At 40.8% G+C, this 19,540-nt stretch overlaps 1 protein-coding gene across 43 annotated transcripts in view; it reads right to left on the minus strand.

The window, feature by feature from the left end:
- Positions 1–222: 222 nt before the first annotated feature.
- UTRN (utrophin) overlaps positions 223–19,540 on the minus strand; it is a 478,290-nt gene continuing 458,972 nt past the window's right edge. For 22 of the 43 annotated variants that reach the window (XM_070256224.1, XM_070256222.1, XM_070256221.1 and 19 more), the window contains 5 exons: positions 15,069–15,227; positions 14,446–14,686; positions 11,637–11,745; positions 10,368–10,460; positions 223–2,229 (listed from right to left, as the gene is read on the minus strand). In XM_070256224.1, the coding sequence (XP_070112325.1) occupies positions 2,141–2,229; positions 10,368–10,460; positions 11,637–11,745; positions 14,446–14,686; positions 15,069–15,227 (691 nt within the window). In that variant the 3' untranslated portion in view covers positions 223–2,140. Of the gene's footprint in view, positions 2,230–4,891; positions 5,024–9,757; positions 9,875–10,367; positions 10,461–11,636; positions 11,746–14,445; positions 14,687–15,068; positions 15,228–19,540 lie in introns of those variants that run through there. The other 21 variants (XM_005608207.4, XM_023633045.2, XM_023633050.2 and 18 more) reach the window with 7 other exon arrangements.

Below are 19,540 nucleotides of genomic sequence, written 5' to 3' on the forward strand. Positions count from 1 at the left end.
GGAAAGTGAGAATTACATATACAAGAGAGAAGAGAGGGACAGAGAGAGAGAGAGTGAGACAAGGACAGCAAGAGAGAGAATGTCTTAATAGGTATGAGAGAAATTGCAGGAAAATATGTAGATTTATCAGGATACAATCTCTCTTTATATTTTATTTTCATAAATGTATATTCAAAGCTCAGATTCTATCAGTGAACACAGCTGAAGAATATCAAAGTCATCTTGTGTTAAAATTACTTTTATTCAGCATGAAAAATACAACATGTAACCAGATTAGAGGAGAGTTTATGATTAGTTCTTCACCACATATTTCAAAAGAACTACATACTTATTTCCCCTTGCTGTTACTGCAATATATTTCTTTTTATTTATTATTACTTAGAAGGTTACAATGTAGTGTTTTACGTAGCTTTTCCTTAATAGCAGATAGAGGACATGTTGTGCACAATTACAGGCAGAAAAAAATTAATACATAACTTTTCAAAGTAAGAACAAGTAAGACACCAAATCTACAACTTGTAGTTCAGAGTTCAGGGAATCTTTTTCTTTAAATAGGTGCTTTTCTTGGGTATGATGTGGCCTGATAAAAGCTCTCAATTTTGCAGACGCAGCAGCATAAAGCTATTTCCAACACGATGGACGAAGATGGATCTGAGGTAGAAAGGTGGTCATGGCTTTCCTCTTATATAAAACAATTTTCTTCTCAAAATATCTATGCTGCAAATAAACACCCTTACCCCCCAACCCACCCAACCTTCTAAAAGAATAGTAGTTTCTAACTTGAAGCCTCCTTCTGGCAAATCTCAGTTCAAGAGAACCCAAAATTAAGATGTCCTGATGTTTCAAACACACATATGCTTGAATCAAAACACATTATTTTCATTATTATTTTTTTTTGGTTCCTCTACATTTGGTAAGTACACAACATGTTTAAACTGAATCAATTAAATGTTAAATCAGAAGCTGAACCAAACATCTAATTGAAAGCACTCAAAGGTAAAGGCAGGGGTACCACCATCTAAGCATTAATTTCATTCTTCTATAGAAGCGGTGATGTCAGCTTTTGATAAATATCCTTCCCAAATGTACTGATTCCATGCAGGGTAATAAAACGTATTCATTTACCCAAAAGTTAAAATGAGACATGCATTAAATTTGTGTTTGCTATCAGAAAGAAAATAACTGGGAGTTTCAAGAATTATAAATGGCTTGAATATACATCAACAACAATAAAATTCTCTGCAAAGGGAATTAAAGACAAAGATGTGTTCTGGTAGCACAATTAGGAAAGGTCTGCCGTGTACTGAATGATGAAAATCACGACCTTGGAACTAGGAAATGCTATACCAAGTTTTGTTTCTGCATCAAAATGAAAATATGCTTAAATGGGCAACCTTTGGTAAAATGATCTTTGAGATTATTATAATCCTGCTCTTTAAGTCCCTCTATCATATAGACTGGGACATGAAATAAATAAAGAAATCAAGACCTACTTATATAGAGCAGGGAAATAAAAGGCAGGGAAAAAAATCCCAATAGCATCAGCAGTTAGGCCCACAGGATTTTTATTGTGGTTATCCAAGTGGTTGCTAAAGAAATAAATGTATGATGTCAAATAAAGTTAAACAGTATACATAGAACTGTAGCCTTATCCATATACATATAGTGTTTGATTGAAATATATGAACTGATTAATTTGGCCAAATCATAGAAACAGTTACAGGATATCTATTTGGTCATGTGGCTGGTGAATTATAAATAACCAAAACATAATAGTATAAGAGTTGAAGAAATAAATGAAGTTATGGTACAAGGTTAAGATGAAGGAATGTAAAATTGTCTTCTAACTCATATGCAATTTTTGTCAAGGTTATTAAAAAGAAGGTGTCATATTAGAAAGCCCCCACCCACTTTCCCAGGCTGAATACAGTATACAAATCAGAGACAAACGTATTTCCATTCCCAAATACCACTCTGTTCATTAATTTACAGTTGCATAGAAAGGGAAGAAGAAAACAATAATATATGATTATTATAAAAACAAAATATCCTTTTCTCTTTGGATAGTCAGTGTTTTACTCCTTCAGTAGAACACAGTCCGCGCTCAACAGCATGTTTCAAGGAGCCATGGAGCTTCTGATTAAATGGAACTTGGAATTGGCATTTGCTGAAAAGGGCAATACTGGACGTCAGGAAATGCTGGTTGGCTAGACGAATACTTCACATTGCCTGCGGGAATGGAAACCAGCACTGTGAGAACAATATTTACATAAAACCTTACAGGTAGTAGAGACCTGTCAACTCTTCCAGGAAACACGGGGCTCCTTTCAGAACTAGTCAAACCCTATTCTGCTGTGTTCAAAGGGGACCCTTTACTCTCTTGTGACTTTTGCTGCCTGGGATGAGGTCCTTCTCTCTCATCCTGAAGTCACCTTGTCTGCTTTTTATCACTGCAGCCGATATGGAGGAAGTCTAGAAGCCTTTACTCTTGCCCAGGCTGGAAACCAAGTTCAAATTGAGACACCTTGGCTTTTTCTTGCTGGAGGTACCAAAGCTGAGTGAATCAGGCTGATGCAAGCACCCCATCTCTCCCTGGGGGACAGTGGGAGGTCTCCTGCAGAGGGGTACCCTTGACGATTCCAAGGGTTTCAGTGCCAAGCTGGGGTCCCGATAAGAGGAACACAAGACAGGAATCACAGTCCAAACGTGTGCAGTGGTGCCAGTTAAAGGCTCAGGGCCAATGTACATAGGTAAGAGAGGATACAAATCCAGGTCACACTCAGGGGAGCAGCATGAACCTTTTAAAGGCAGGGCAAACAGTTGGGTCCATCATCATTAAAACCCATGTCCTCCAACTCTTCTCTGCCTGCGTCCTTCACTTGCTTGCTCTAATCAATACCTGGATCTCTCCTGGAGACACCGCTTCCTCCATAGCCCTTTCACCTGTGACTGTTTTCTATCTCCCACACTCCTCACATACTGGATAAGTCCTTCCTAGACCCTCACTGTGTTTTCCAGGGTCTTTTCTCTCTCTCCTCCCTAAGAACACCCAGCATTGCATCTCATGCCATCAGACTGTACCATCCATGATGCAGTCAGCTGCTGACCCCTTCGGTCATGTTTCCTTTACTTTTTGCAGAAGAAATGGCTCACCGTCACCCACTTGAAAACTATTTTTAAATCTTAGCGATTTCAATACCCACATAGATGATTCTTCCAAAACTCTGGCCTCTCAGTTCCCTGAGCTCTTCTCTCCAGTGAACCTGTCCTCCACCCTTCTCAGCCACTCACTCAAAGTTCCAAACATGGACCGTTACCAATACCTGCAACCCCTCCAAACATTTCAATTTCAATCATCCAGCTTCTGACAACCACCTCTGCCTCTCCAGTTTACTTCCACTAGAACCCCAACTTCATGCATCCTTTGGTACTATCATCCATTGATCCTCCTACACCTGCGGCATCCTCGCTTCTTTCCCTCCCAAGCTCAGGTGCCGGATTCAATCATTATCATCAGTCCTTTGCTTCCTCCCTTGAATTGTTGTACTCTCTTGGCCAAACCACAACTTCAACGTGGCTAAGTGCAATACTTGGCCTCCTCTGGTGCCTGTGCTCACAAATTTGAACGTGGCCAGAGGGCAAAGCAGAGCCCTCAGACCAGCCTCATGCTAAATGCACGAGCAGGCACCTGAAGTGGTGGCCTTTAAGGCTGCCGAGTGGCTGTGCTCCATTTCCCTCTCCATTTGCCCTCCTGGTCTCCAAGCAGCCACGACACATCCTTCAGTCTCTCCTCACACCTCCGACACCTCCTTCAGTCCACTCTCTCTGCCGGAGCCACGCCTTCTGACTGGCGAGGACAAGAGAAGCAATCAGAAGACTTTTGCTCCATGGCACGAGGTGCTTCCGCTTCATGAGCTCTCACACCACATCCACTAACCGACTTCGTATCCCTCATCTTCCCTCTGGTTACTGAAGACAAACTCCCGTGCTTCTCCGTAAGACCCCAGCCCTCCTTGCCATGAAAACAATAATACAATCAGCACGTTCACTGTTCAAAAAGATTAATAAGCAAGTTCATGAAAGAGAAGATTACTGTAAATCCAAAGATTTACTGTGGTCTTGTGGCATATTATTACTAAGAGTACCTGATAAGGAAAAATACTGAAGGGCATAAGGTCATAGCTGCCAACAGTTCTTGGCAAAATTTTTTTTTTTTTTTGGTAAGGAAGACGGGCGCTGAGTTAACATCTGTTGCTAATCTTCCTCTCTTCACTTGAGGAAGATTGTCCCTGAGTTAACGCCTGTTGCCAATCTTCCTCTACTTTGTATATGGGATGCCACCACATCTTGGCTTGACGAGCAGTGTGTAGGTCCGCACGTGGGATCCAAACCCACAAACCCTGGGCCACTGAAGCAGAGTGTGTAAACTTAACCAGTATGCCACTGGGCTGGCCCCTCTCAGCAAATTTGAAATGAAAAATCAGAACTTTTTCCCCTTCAGTGTAACAAAACCACTTTGTGAACTGCTCTAGTCGCTGTTTTTAAGTTAATGTTCTGTGTTAGCTACCTTCTGCAGATATCTGGGAGCACACTGGTCAGCCACTTGTCTATCCAAGGCGACTTCACATAGGACATAGGGGGCATTAAAAAGCCATTTGAACGCAAAGGATCGAGCATTTGACATTCTGGCCTTCTGGAAGAACTGGCCTGGGAGGGGCTCCTCCTTGTCAAACTGACAAACTATTAGTACTGAATTGGCTAGTATTGAAATGTCAAGCAAATTTACTTATTTACACAGGGAATAGAGTAGCACTAAAATTGATGGTAGCTAATCTGCTTACCCCAGGTTGTAATCAACAACACCCAAGCCACTCGGCTCATTAGCTCTTACCTGGGGTCTGCTGGGGAGATTTGCTGAAAGAGAAGACAAAAGAAATCAACTGAAGGCAGTGCTGTTTCTGTGCTGTACCCCCTCGGGCACACAAAAGTGTGGAATGTCCCACTCCCAGCTGTTAAATGGGTGCTAACAAGAAAATAAGAAACAGGTTTTTGGTTGGTATTTTTTTTTTTCTGACTTAATGCTTTAACAAGGGCTAGTTTTCCTAGTTAGTTTGTCATATTCTATGTGCTTTAAGATACAAAAATTCCACCAAAATATGCAAAACATATGCTGGTGTAGGGGTCCAGAATTGGCCACCCCAATAGTGTCTCTTTGCCTTGCCTTGATTATTTTTAAGAACAAAAGGTTCTGAAAGACACTTTGATCTTCCCCCCTAGCTGCCTAAAAGAAATTTAAGAGAAAGGCTTGTCCCCAGGACAGGCCATCACCATAGATAACTCCTGGTATCTCGCGGATGGAGAGGATCCTTGTGAAGCTGACTCTTACCAAAGTTCTATTTACCAAACATTTGCTTGTGCATTTCCCTGTGAATTGCCTTCCTCCCCTTTATAGTCCCAAACCACCACCACCCGCCCTCCCCAACATCCTCCTTTGCCTTTAGCTGAAGACGGTATTTAAGATGAGAGACTCTGCCACTTTGGTGAGTTGCTCAGCTTTCCTGAGTGTCTCTGATGCATACAGGCTATAAAGCTCTTGTTTGATTCTCTCTTGTTATTCTGTCTCATGTCAATTTAATTCATACCCAGAGGGTAGAGGATATGTCTTCCTCCCTTACACTGGATCTCTCAACTAAGTACACACTAAAGCATTCGGTGAATACTTAGTTTTGCAAAACATCTCAAAATTTCCTATTGAAATCATGCCATGTATTTGGTTTATGTATCAGAACAGAGCAAGTTCTGTAGATTTTGCTGAATAGAATGAATTCTGACCAAGAGGTCATTAGAGAAATGAAGGGGCAGGGTCTTCAGTTTCTGCTACGCTTGGTTCACTCTTGCCCCAGAGGCTAGGAAGATGGTGGTGAGATGCTCGCATCAAAGAAAGGGTTGGCCTAAGCCTCAGCAGTTTTCTAGGCACTTGGGTTAACAATGTGAGTTTGAGGTGCCCATTTAAGAGCATTGGAGAAGTTAGAATATGGTGTCTAATTCGTCTTTGCATCTGAGCAGCTCCATTCCTTCCTGGTTACAGAGGGCATGGACAGTGGAGCTGATCGAATGGGCCTGGTGAGGGCAGCCACCAGCAAATAGCTTCTCTAAGGCCTCTGCTTTTTCATCTCTGCCTTTCCCTGCAAAAATCTCACAATTGTCATCTCATACTCAACCGGGGGCCGGGGGTTAGCTCTGCCCAGCCCCCCACGATGGTAACATCTGTTCTGAGTCAAATACGATTTGCTCCTAATCATCTAGCATGCTATACTCCTTCCAGCTCTCATTTTTCTGTGCTGAGGGTAAAAATAGAAATAAAAAGACATCGGTGATCACACAGAAGGTACCAGTAACTCTGTGAGAAGTAAAGAGCAAGCAACAATGGTGACCTTCCTATGATGCCTGGAGGGAAAGTGGAAGCCCCAGTCGTATTTGGGGGAAAAATCAGGTGAAAACGAGCCTAGTCCTACCAGAGATGTAAGTTACATCACGAAGAAAAAGCGGGATCTGTCAGGCAGCTGGGTGAGCTGCGCCAGAGGGAGAGCCTGGCCGCATCAGTATCAAGTAGACCATGGGCAGAATTACGCTTCTCTCCTGGGTAACAAACAGCCAAACACAAACAAAAACGGAACCCACTGTGCTTCAAATCTACATTTTTAACCCTACAGTTTTTTATCAAATAAAAAGCTATAGGTATTCCTCAGAACAAATCAAACATATTTTGAAAAGAAATCAGGAAACCATTGCATTTTAGGAGGGTTTGAGTTTTAAATGAAGGTCACTCAAGCTTAACAAACACAGGCAACTCACAGTGAACGTCTGCTTACAGATAAAAAATAATTTTAAAAGCCTTTGTTGGTCTATCAGGAAACTTATTCTGACTTAACTGACTTCTTACTAGTATCCTATATATGTGGATGATATAAATGATAAACTGACCAAAGATTTTACACTAAAAAAAAGCAGTTACAGCATTCAGTGAAATTTTAGTGTGTACGTTGGTTAATAGGAAACAATTAAATTCCCTTCATTAACGCCTTGCCAGGAAGGGATGGAAATGCCTGCCTCTCCACTCTGAAACTCAATGTAAATAATTAAAAGAAGACTTTAAAAGGCCGTAATTCAAGGATGCTATCAGCACCAACTGGGATATTAATCCAAGCCAGGGGAATTCTAAAGTGTTATGCACAACAGTATAAAGACACAGTGGAAAAAAAAAAAGTCATGTTTAAGTAGTCGATTCATGCAATTAGGATTTATGAATACAGTTTCGTTTTAATTCCAAGATTGCCAGGAGTGGAAATTCACTTGTGACCATGCTAATTTTTAATCCACAAAGGATCAAAAGCCAAGATTAACATGCAGATCAATTCATTGTATGCTGGTGACATGCAATTTTAAAGTTCTCATTAGTTACGGGGCTCAATGGATTGGCTTGGCATTGGGAGGCTGCCAATCTGATTTGCTTAGAAAAACCCTCCAAAGGTGGTCAGTAAGCTTTGGGAATGCAAAGGCTTACTAAAATGTTTGCTAGCTGAGCAACTTAAACGGGGCAACAAAGCAAATGAAGCCTCCAGAACCTTCCGAGTGCCATTTGGGGAAACTTCACCAACTCAACTTTCCCAGTAGGAAAAGGTAATCATTCATTCGTTCATTTATTCACTCAATTCAGAAACACGTATTGGGCACCAAGTCCATGTCAGGTCAGGTGCTCATTTCTATCCTGTATCAATTTTTAAAAGGTTTAACAACTTTAGGCAGAATTTAAAAAAATATGTGTCAATTTTACAAATAAGTCAATTAAGCCTTTATTTTTATGGAAAGCTGTCCCTATCTCGGAGATTTTTATATTATCAAAGCAAAACACAGAATATAAATACTAAGAAGTGCAAACTAAACCCAAACTAATAGCAGAACTTCAGAAATCAAAAGTAAGAAGATCTAAATTTCAAAGGATTCTGAACTATCCAAAATAACACGACTGGTAACGCTCATCCACAGAAAATTGTAAATCGGATAAACATTTGTGAACGTACAAACTTAAGACTATGAGAACATGGGGCCAGAATCCCATTAGGGAATCTTGGGGCTTCATAACCCACTCTCACAAGACAGAATGACACAGGTGGAGAGGACGCCAATGCAAAGCAGGAGTCTAACCTGTCATGTTATAAATATCATGAAGACACATATACTCCTCTCAGGAACCAATGACATCTATTAACAGCTACTAAGATTCCAACCAATGGGAATTTCATACTTGAGGCCATAAAATGAGATGAATATGCTCACTTCTTAAGATTCATTTTTGCCCATAATTATGATTATTCTTTATTTTTATTTATATTCTTTTCTAAAATGACATAGATCAGTGTTTTACAATATCCAGATATAATAATATATTGTGGAAAAGATTTAAGAGTAACTGCTTTAGAAAATTAAACTTTTAAAAAGACAAATCATGAATTTTTAGTATAAAAATTTTATTATGGAAATCATATACTTTATATCCACAATAAAGCATATATTTAAACATACTTCCCATCCTAGCACTCACTGCCAGCTGACTTCTAAAATGCACACGCCTAACAGGGCACTTCAATAAAAACTTCTGAACAGGCTTTGATTTACAGAATTTGTTCTTAACTAATAATGACGAATGTATTTGGATTTAAGCTGAACTAAATAGTAATTGCATTTAGAAACTTAATTTTGAAATTCCAGATGGTAAAGAGTATGATGAGGTTTTATGTAGTCAGTAAGGAACATACAGCTCAGAACCAAAATCTGTAAAAAATTCAACCCTGAATTATAATTATTATAAAAGATTTAATCTGCTCATCTATTATGGCTGTTACAGAGCCTAGAAGATAAGCAAAAACCTGACACCACATGGGCTTCAACTGACCCTCTTAAGCTTTTGTGAGACTCTAGAGGGCCAAAAAGTGTGCGCGCGTGTGTGTGTGTGCATGCACATGACCAAGTGTGTCTGTACACATGCATGTGCATACACGTGCGCACATGCTTTCTTGGGTGAGTGTGGGGACTGACATTCAGTAAATATGATTCAGCAAACTTTGAGAAGTAGGATTACAAATAACAACCTGGAAAATGACACATTCCCAAATATAATGTGCTTGTGGAAACTGTAATATGTCCTTCAGGCAAATACTTCTGAAAATTCAAAGACTATATTTCAAATAGCTGTTTCTACTTCCTGCTAACGATGGAATTTTGTAAACTGTAGAGTGCTATAAGTTGAAGCGTATTTTTTTTTAAAGCAGTCAATATATCTTATTTACCTACTCTCCCAATAAGGTCTTTTTCCTTATTTGGGGTAGCGTTTTCTGAGAAGAGGATGAAAAAGGGTGAGATGAGAGACTGTTTATATATACACTACATATATCTGATATATGATAATACATACACATACTAAAATCTTAGTATAGTGGTTGCCTAGATTTAAAAATCAATTTTTGGGAAATCACTTTAAAAATTATAAATAATACATTCAGATTTCTTTAAAAGATTATTTAAAATACGATCGTGGAATTGAGCAGTATGTCTGCACACACAAGCAAACTCTTTCCGAGTGAAACAGCAGGAGTGTGTTTGTTGAGAGCTCGCAGAAACTGCGAGGTGGAGAGATGCTCAAGATGAGACATTTGGAAAAAATCAATAAATAAGAATCATTATACAATTTCCTCTGAGATTTGAACTGTTTTTATTGGGTTATTTTCTGGCTCTTGGTTATTCATACGGAAAATTCACAGGGTCGTAATCTGTGATGCCTTAAATTGTTCAGCGTTGATACAGTGACTATTATGTTCTATGAAAAAAGAAAGCAGAAGAAAACGTGAAAATAATCCCTTTCTGCCCCTAAATCTGATGACATCAGGGAACAATGTCTGAAGAAAAGAGAGGGAATTACATTAGAAAAGGCTACTTACACGCCTTGCTTGGCAGGCCACTAAAAGCTCTTTTTTGAAGTAATGCACATTTCTTACTACTGCTTGCATTAAACAGGATAATTTCTTAACAACAGACTTGTTTTCTTTGCCTCCGTGTTATCGCTCATGAGGAATCCAGAAAAACCTCAAAAGGCAGCATTTCGCTGTCACGACTCCAGCGCCGTGGTGCTATCTAGGCTGAGCGTTTGCTTTGTCGACACACAGAATGTTTGATTTATTTTCAAATAATATTCAATCCTGTTTCTCATATCGGTTTTTGTTATCTTCCCAGAAAAAACAAAGGGCCCCACGCAGGAAAAAAGAAATGGAAGGGAAAAGCGTAGCCACGGTGTTAGGATCGTTCATACTCACAGCAGCAAGATGGAAATGTGCTGTTGATCTGCTCCATGACCTCTGTGAGGTCCGTGCTGGTGTCATGAGGCGGGGCCAGCAGGTCCTCTGCTGCTGTGACAGCGAGAAAAAGAACAGACATCCTGAAATTAATGTCCAGCCTCCACCAAGATCCAGCTTCAGGAGAAAATACTAGTACTGGTCTCTAAAGATCAACGATTTTAGGGGAAAATATCAAAACCATTTTTGTATTAATTTATATGTAATATACATAAATAATATAGGTAATATTACATAAATAAAATGTACTAAATGTTTCTGGAAAAAGAATCCATGTGCCCAGGGAAAACTCATCGTGAAAAATAAATAATGTAGTCGTATTATTTCAAGTCATTAGTTAGAATTCCATTATTTTACATTCCAAGTGTTCCCTCATATGAGAAAAATATTCTGCCAATTTCTTTCTCCCTCCTTCTTCCTTTTTGGAGACTTCAGCACAGGGTAGCTTATGCTGCTACAAAACTAGAGGCACTGTACAAGATACTTTTTATTTGGATATTTTTTATTCTATAAGCAATAGCAAAATAACTCTCTTATTTAAAAAAATTAAAATAATAATAATAGTTTAGGTTTTCTTCTGATTAATGTGCAAAAGACAGCCCATAAACAAACTAATGCGGGTAAAATATGTGGTCCTCAGTAGCACTGTAGAACTTAAATTTCATTAATAACAAAATGTCATTCCTGAATGCCCGGTTGACAGTCTTTTCTAGCAGCAGTGACAGGTCCCCTCTGTGACCAACGACAGGGTGGGTGGGACCTCAGCCTCAGATGGGAGCGGGAGGGGTGGCAATGTCTACAGGGACCAGGATGGAGAAAGCCGAATACTGAGTTCCCAGACCTGGGCAGAGAAAACCACGATTGGTGTAATATTCTTTAGTATTATATTCTGAATATGTACAAATATGATATTTCAGAGATAGAAAATATACTAAAATGAAAAAAAAAATCATTCCAAACAGGAAAGAAAAAATTAAACTATTACTCATCCCAAAAGGAAAGAGCACTTTTCTTCATCTTTCACCAAAATTCAAAAAATTATAAAAGCAAGCATATTATAGCTTATTGTTCTAAAAGGTTTGCTTTTTTGGTATTGTTAAAATGGCTTTGTACTCAGCTGAGCCCAAAGAGACTACAAAACTCCTTTATGCTGTAAGAATGCTATTTAAAACGAAAAACAAGTGGCAAAGTCCAGAGCAGAGTGAGGGAACAGGTGTCGGGGACACCGACCTGCTTGGTGGAACTGCGGGCCGGGGTCGGGATCCAGTGAGTAGCTCAGTGCAGACTGCTGAGGTGAAGCCCAGGGGGAGACGCCGTTGATTCGGGAATCAGATTCAGGCTGGAATCACATTCAAAGGTTAGAGCAGAGGAAAGATGCAAATAACCGTTGAAAACATTTGTATTTCTAACGTGCTCTCCCCCACCATGGATAATTAATCATGGGGAGTTCTCTGACCTCGGGCATTTTCAAATACACATCCCCGTCAGTTCCAGCTGGAACTTCATCTTAGTATCAAGTGCTTCCTCCCTTGCAGTCTGGGCTCCTTGAAGAACCCAGCGGTTATACTGCAAGTTTTATTCATCAATGTCAGTTTCATCCCGCAATTTTTCTCTCTTATATTTATGTCAACCAAGTGAATTTAGAAACGCTTCATTCATCTTTAAAAAATTAACACTACTTCTCATACAGTAAGTTAATCCAATCTGAAAGTCAGCTCATTTTTAAATTTAGATTAGTATTGAAAGGCAATATTGGAGAGCGGTGAAGAACACGATTTTGGATTCATACTCTGCCACTCAGTAGCTGCATAAATCTGAGCAAATTTTGTAACCTTCTGTGCCTCAGATTCTTTCTTTATAAACTGGGGATGGTAATAAGAGAGCCTGTGTCAGAGGTTTTGGTGATCACTTAGTATATGGAAAGCGATTAGAACAGAATCTGACACCTGGCAAAGACTTTGTAAACACACCCTCGTACAAAGCTTTCCACTGGTGCTGGATCCACTGACGAGTACATGGTCAAATGAGAAAGTGTGGTCCACTGTGGAGGGAATGCAGAAGTTACAGTGTTTTGATACTGATTTTTCCATTAAATCTATATTAGTTGAAGTCTGGTAGTTCTGCCAGTTTTTATTATCAGAGCTGAATTTTCCATCTACTTCGGGCATTCGTGCTAAATCATTAAGAGGAGATAAGAGCCCTGCAGTCTGGGATATACAGAGCCATTTAGATATCAGCTCTCTAACGGCATTACTGTGCAATTCAGAAGGCACATGAGCCATTAGGCAGCTCTGTCTACTGGGATGGAGAGAGTGGGGGCGGGGGAGGGAGAGCAGGAGAGCCTTTAGCTCTCTGAAGAGCATCCACAGGCTATGGCAAATAAAGCTTTCCAGCACAGCTTCCTTCCACAATGACTCCATCCATGCCCTAGCTTGTTAACACTAACACTTCATATTCGAGATAAGAGATTTCCAGAGAAAATTCATCTCTTACACAGCCACCATTCAGAAACTTCACATTCACAATACTAACAATGTAGCTTTTCCCAGGCATGTGACTGGCATGGAGGCAAGAATCAAACATTCTGAAGGACTTGGAGAAAGCCAGGCCTCCGATCACTCTCGGTGAACTGTTATTTTCTAATGATGCACAATTTGGAGGCTCTGAAGGAAGCCTTCCCCCAACACACTCACGCAAATTCTGAACCAGTGACAGACATACAGAAAAGCATACGGTCAAAATGTAAGGGGTGATTTGGGGCCTGCTGTGTAGAATGCAGACATTCCTTTGTTTTGAATGATTCTGACAAGTTAAAAGATACTGAGAGCAACTGTGAAAAGACGGTTTTCTAAGACTTGAGAAAATGACTGGAGAGAAAGTTGTTTCTGCCTTTGATTTAATAAATCACTTCTGGGGAAAGGCATTCCTATTCACTGCCTAGGGTCCCCACACTGCAGAGGCCAGAGAGAAAGGCCAAAGACAACACGAATGTTGATGTCAGGATTCTTCAAGGGAGAGAAGTTCCAGGCCCACTTGGTGGGATTCCGCACCTGCTGCAAAGGCGTCTGCATTACTAGTTTCATGACATGACTCCTATCCTTCGACTGCTAGATGTAATCAAGTACTTAATTCTCTAGTGTGCTGTGTCTTTATACATGATACGATCTCGTTATATATCATACTATCTTGTTATGATACCTAACAAGACTGCAAGCACCAAAAAGGCAGAACATGTGTCTAATGCTTTTTCATATCCCAAAGAACAGTGTTTTTCAAAATTGCAGGCTATTACCTGGTGACGAGTTATAAAATTGATTTGGTAGGTCCTGACCAGCACTAAGCAAGAAAGATAGGGAGAAGAAAAATGGAAGGGAAGGAGGGAGGAAGAGAGAAACAGAGAAAGGAACGAAGGAAGGAAGGAAGGAAGGGAGGGAAGGAGGGAGGGAGGGAGGGGGAGAGGGAGGGAAGGAGGGAGAGAGGAAAGAACAAAATAGAAAATAAGAGAAATAATTCCTCTATGATGGTAACTATTATTTTGTATCCATCATACGTGTATGCATTCATCATAATGTAAATTGTATTTCTTATCGTCAACAAAGTCTGCAAACAACTGCCATAAAACATGGCCCAGTGTTAGGAAATAACAGTAGCGAATTAATAAACATGTGTCACTTCATTTCTTGAAAATAGCTCATTGGAAGAAAGGCTTTGGCACGACGAGTTCAGTTCACCTGATGTCCCTTAATGGCACAGATGTTTCCCACACAGAAGTTATGCCGATGTATATTCAGAGGTGAGAGAGATCTCAGTGCTAAAGAAGAAGGGGAAACTCCATCTTAAGCTGCACAAACACATTTTTTTGTGTCAGTGAGGAGTGAATGCTCACACTTGAAGAGGGATGCCTAAGCCAGTCTCGATTAGCCACGGAGGAGAGAAATTAAAGGTGAACCTCTTTACTGACACCGGGACCAAGCACCTGGGAGATGGGACCGGGATGGGCGGCGCGGGGAGGGACGACAGTGAGTTCTTCACACTCTACCTGCTCCAGCAGCTGTCGAAGTCGGTGGAGCTGAGATTCCAGCTGCTTATTGTGTTCCTCTAGGATCTGCATCCTCGCCTCCAGCCGCCCTTTGTGCTGCCTCAGGAGTTTCGCTTCTGCTATCAGTTCTGAATCCTCAGCCGTGTGGTGAGGAGATGCAACCGAGTCTGGCGGCGAACCGACAGGGAGCCCCCTTCTCAGGTGCTGCTCCTTCAGCTGTTCATATTCCACCTGCAGATTTCTAACGCAGAAAAGGAAAAACTGGAGTTACGAGTGCGTACATCAGCTTCTTTCCAAAATGGTCTATGAGCTCCAAATTTAGTTCATGCTGCTTATCTCCTCTTAGGTAAAAACATTTATGAATAATGAGATGAGCAAGCATGAAGGAAACTGTAGCTTTAGGCAAATGTTCTAATAGACATTATCGCTGCACCCCACACGCAGCTGTAACCTGCGGCCCGCGGCCCGGCTCGCTAACGTCCTCTAAAACTGTGACTCCACTGTACTTCTTAGACAAGGGCTCTTGAAAGAGCATGAGTCAGGGCCATGTTGAAGTTAGAATGAAAGAATGTCCCGTTAGAAGCTTTCGCAGGATAACACATCTTCTCCCAGGTCGAGCGCACCTTTGCTCTTCCTCCAAGTCGGCAATGATCCGCTCCAGTTCTCCACGTTCTTCCCTTTCTACGGACTTCAGGATCTGAGCTGGACTCTGGGGCTGGCTCACCGGGGACTCCCCTCCGAGCGTCTGGCAGTACTGCTGGATGAGGGCATGCTCGTCCTCCCTAGGGAGATAAAGGAAACACACACAGAAGCTCACTCCTGGACGCCACTGTCTCTGCACATAAAGGAGGGAGAAGCAATGACGATCGGGATGGCCGCAGGGCCAAGATTGCCCTAAAGCTCAATGTCCCCATGACCTCCCTTTAAAGCTCTAGGAAGCTATTTATCTAATAGTGTATGTACACTACACACACCAACCTTCCATGCTTTGCCTTAGTCTAACATGTATATCTCACAAACCTGAGAAGAGATATTTTACTTGGCAGCGGATATAAAATAAAGTACAACACTTAAACAGTTAATATAAAAGACACTATAGGCAAAATCAATAAGTGAATGCCAAAAGAGTAGATTGAAAGACTGCTAATTAAAAATAAACTGCTATAGACTGAATGTTTGCGTCCCCCCAAATCCATATATTAAAACCTAATCCCCAATGTGATGCTATAGGAGGTGGGGTCTTTGGGAGGTGATTAGGTCATGAGAATGGCGCCTGCATTAACACTATGTGTTCTTATAAAAGAGACCCAATAGTGCTCCCTTCGCTTTTCTGTCATGTGAGGAAACAGCAAGGCGACAGCTGTCTACGAACCAGGAAGGGGGTCCACATCAGACCCCAAATCTGCCAGCTCCTTGGTCTTGGATTTCCCAGCCTCCAGGACATTGAGAAATAAATGTTTGTTGTTTATAAGCCACCCAGTCTACAGTATTTTGTTAGAGCAGCCCCAATCGACTAAGACATAGTTGATTTCACTGTCGTTAGCATGTGGTTGAAAGCAATTTTGTAATGCTTTGTAACCCACAGCATAGGAGAATATAATCCTTATGTTCTTACATTTAAATAACTTAGCACAAATTATAACTGCAGATATTTATCAAATATCTACAGATATTTTACTTGGTATTATTGGCATTATTGGTCATTTCTAGGATCAATCATTCTGCATTAACTACATTAATTCACTTGGGATCTCTCACACTTCTAACTACTAGTCTAATGAACTAGACGTATCATGCGGTCGAACCTGATGACTGCCAGAAGCAGACGCATAGCAAAGTAGACAAGGCTGATACATTTATGGGAAGGAAATGTGTGCCAGCAGGCCTGGAATCCCTTCCCTTCCTCTACAGGGAGATCCAGTCAGATCTCCTTAGGAACGTGCTAATGACAGACCTCCTGGCTAAGGCTGGCAGCAGAGTCCTGCACTAGAATACCTTTAGCAGATTGTACGTGGTCTGTTTTGATGGCTTTTGGTGAACAAATCCTGGAATCTATGGATTTATAGGATAGGGCTTCAGAAAAACATCACATAAGTCATGTAGCTATCGGAGTATAAGATAGAGCTCTCCCATGGTTGAACCAGCTTCCTTCTGTGTAAGCGATGTGACTGCGAATGTCCCTTAGAGACCGTGTCTGCTACACAGGGGTCGGAGCACATCTTAATGCAGCCAGAAAGAACCTGGGGAGCGGGGCTGGCAGTCCTGGACCTCTTGCTTACGCCCCGGAGCTGATGAGCAACACTTGATTCTGGGTGACATCTCTGATCCTTGAGACTCTGATTTGAAAATCCAACCCTGTGTTATTGCACTTACTCTGATACAGAGGGGACTTGACATGGCATCTGAGAGTTAGTGACTTCTCCGAAAAGGGGTGTCCTGAGCATTGTGCTCAGAGTAATACGATGAAACAAATGAGAAAAATGAGTGTTATGCCTGCCAAACAGCCAAAGCAAAGGTTCAAATGAGCCACTTACTCATTTCTCTGGCTTCCTTTATCAGTAAACTGCCCTTTACTCTTTCTCTCCCTCCCTTTCCCTCTCTCTAGATATATACAGATGCAGACATGTATATGTATATATGTGTGCATGTATGTGTGCATGTGTGTGCATGTACATATACACACACTTTTAGAAAATAAAAGTCATGCACTGTGGTTAAGTTCCCAATGTAAACATTGCTACCTAACCTCACCTTCCTTCCACCAACAAATGAACACAAAAGGGGGAGGAGTGAGACCCTCATAAAACAGCTGGAAACTAGAAACAAGGCACATGGATGGCATCAGGATTGAAATCAACTATGGCACCATCCTTTGATTACCTTTCCTGAGAAAACGCAGTGTCATTGGGAAATAAATGAAGGAGCCTCTAGAAGAATCTCACACTCGGTCCTAAATTTAGAAGGATGAGGATAAGAGGAGAGGATGCATACTACATGACTGCAGACAGAGCAGCAGCATTCGAAAGCAGAACCAAAAGTTCCTAGGTTGCCCTTGTAGCTAATTCAAACAGAAATCTGGCAAGGGTGTGTATGAGTGGAGGCTCCTTTCCTGATGGGAAATAAATGGCCAATACCCTAAACCAAACTGTGTTATGAAGCGGCAGAAGCAGGCTCTGAGGCCAATGTATCAGCACTGCTGGAACACCAATTAGCTGCTAAGGATGACAAGACTCTAGTCAGTGTCCTGATCACTGCCAGTGTTTGGAGGCACCTTATTCAGTTCATGTGGAGACAGAGGCCATAATAAGAGATAATAAAAAGTACAAATCTAATACATGGACAGGACAAATGGACAAAGCATAAAGATATAGTGGGTAGAGAATAAACTCATAGCAAGGTAAGAGTACAGCAGAACACTTTGTAAAAATTTCACAGGCTAAAAAAGATGAATATAGAAACTAAAAAGACTGAATATCCAAAAATAATACTAATAAAAGAGAAACATTCACACAGATACCAGTGAAATTTCTATATTTTAAGGACAAGGCATCACAAACAACCAGCCAGAAATCAAAACAAAGCAGTAAATTATTTGTAAAGGGAGAAAAAGTTTAGCTCCTACTCTCCATAACAGTTGATGGCAAAGGCAATGGAGCGACGTCAGGAGTCCTGACCAGCCGTTCAGGTGACCAGCCAGGTCATGCAGAGGTGTGACAAGGCACTCTGTCCACACAGCAGATGAAAGAGAGAAAGAGCAGGGATAACGCAAAATAGAGAGAAGAAAAGTAGGTGGTAACCTCAGCTATTTTGATAAATAAGAAGTAAACTGATTCTCACATTGGTTAAAAAACCAATTAATTATATGACTCCTACAAAATAATTCACCTAAAAGGAAATTAAAGGGGCCGGCCCCGTGGCCGAGTGGTTAAGTTCGCGCGCTCCGCTGCAGGTGGCCCAGTGTTTTGTTGGTTCGAATCCTGGGCACGAACATGGCACTGCTCATCAAACCACACTGAGGCAGCGTCCCACATGCCACAACTAGAAGGACCCACGATGAAGAATATACAACTATGTACTGGGGGGCTTCGGGGAGAAAAAGGAAAAAATAAAATCTTTAAAAAAAAAAAAGGAAATTAAAGACTAAAAGTTAAAAAAAAAAAGAAGAAATATTATAAGGACCAGAGGAGTTAAAAGAAAACTTGGGCCCTATAAGCTACCTGGCGGATCTATGACACATCCTAGCAGGGAGCTCCTCCTGTATCACAGGGCACCATTAGACCATTTATGCCTTTAGAACACTCACGCCAGTGAGCATCTGACCTCACGGATTATACTTAGGGCTCAATATTAACACCAACTAAATTTTTGCTGTAAAGATTTGGGGACCATCCACAGTGAAACAAACACACACACAAATGAGTCAAAATTAGATTTGAGATGCATTTTGTTGTCAACATTTACATAAATTCATTTCTTTGGGGAAGCTGATGGTGTTTAACATCTTATTGTAATCATATATTATAATCATCCCCACTATCATTATATTCTTTCATTAAGGTATCTGGAAGGGAATTAAGGCAATTTCTACAAAAAATCATTTATAAATAACATATAATTTTAGTCTTGGGTTTTTCACAGAATATGGGGCCTAAAAGTTAAATATAAAAATAGCTACATTCAAGTTCTTAATTATACACAACAAAAACCAAGAGCACACTCTTTAAATGCAGATAGTACATGAGGTACCAGACTGGGGACATTAAACATCAATAGTGTGCCTGGTGCTAAAATAGAAAATGTCACAAAAACACAGATCTGCACCAATGAAATACCCTCAGATGGAATATAATTATACTACATCTAAGTGACACTTAGCAAATACTATCTAGATTACAAAATCAGCACTTCTCAGACGACTAAAGAACGGTGATTCATTCAGCGATCTTTTGAAAGTAGGCAAGACATAAATAAAAATAACAATAATTTCCCTCCTTCAAAGGATTAGTCTGCTCCAGCCTTCAGAGCTGCAAACAGTAGTGCCAGTGCAAACGAGGCCAGCCTCCCAATTTGATCTTTCACACTAAACAGTGTCTCT

This window comes from Equus caballus, chromosome 31 (genome assembly GCF_041296265.1).
Source record: "Equus caballus isolate H_3958 breed thoroughbred chromosome 31, TB-T2T, whole genome shotgun sequence".
NCBI lineage: Eukaryota > Metazoa > Chordata > Mammalia > Perissodactyla > Equidae > Equus > Equus caballus.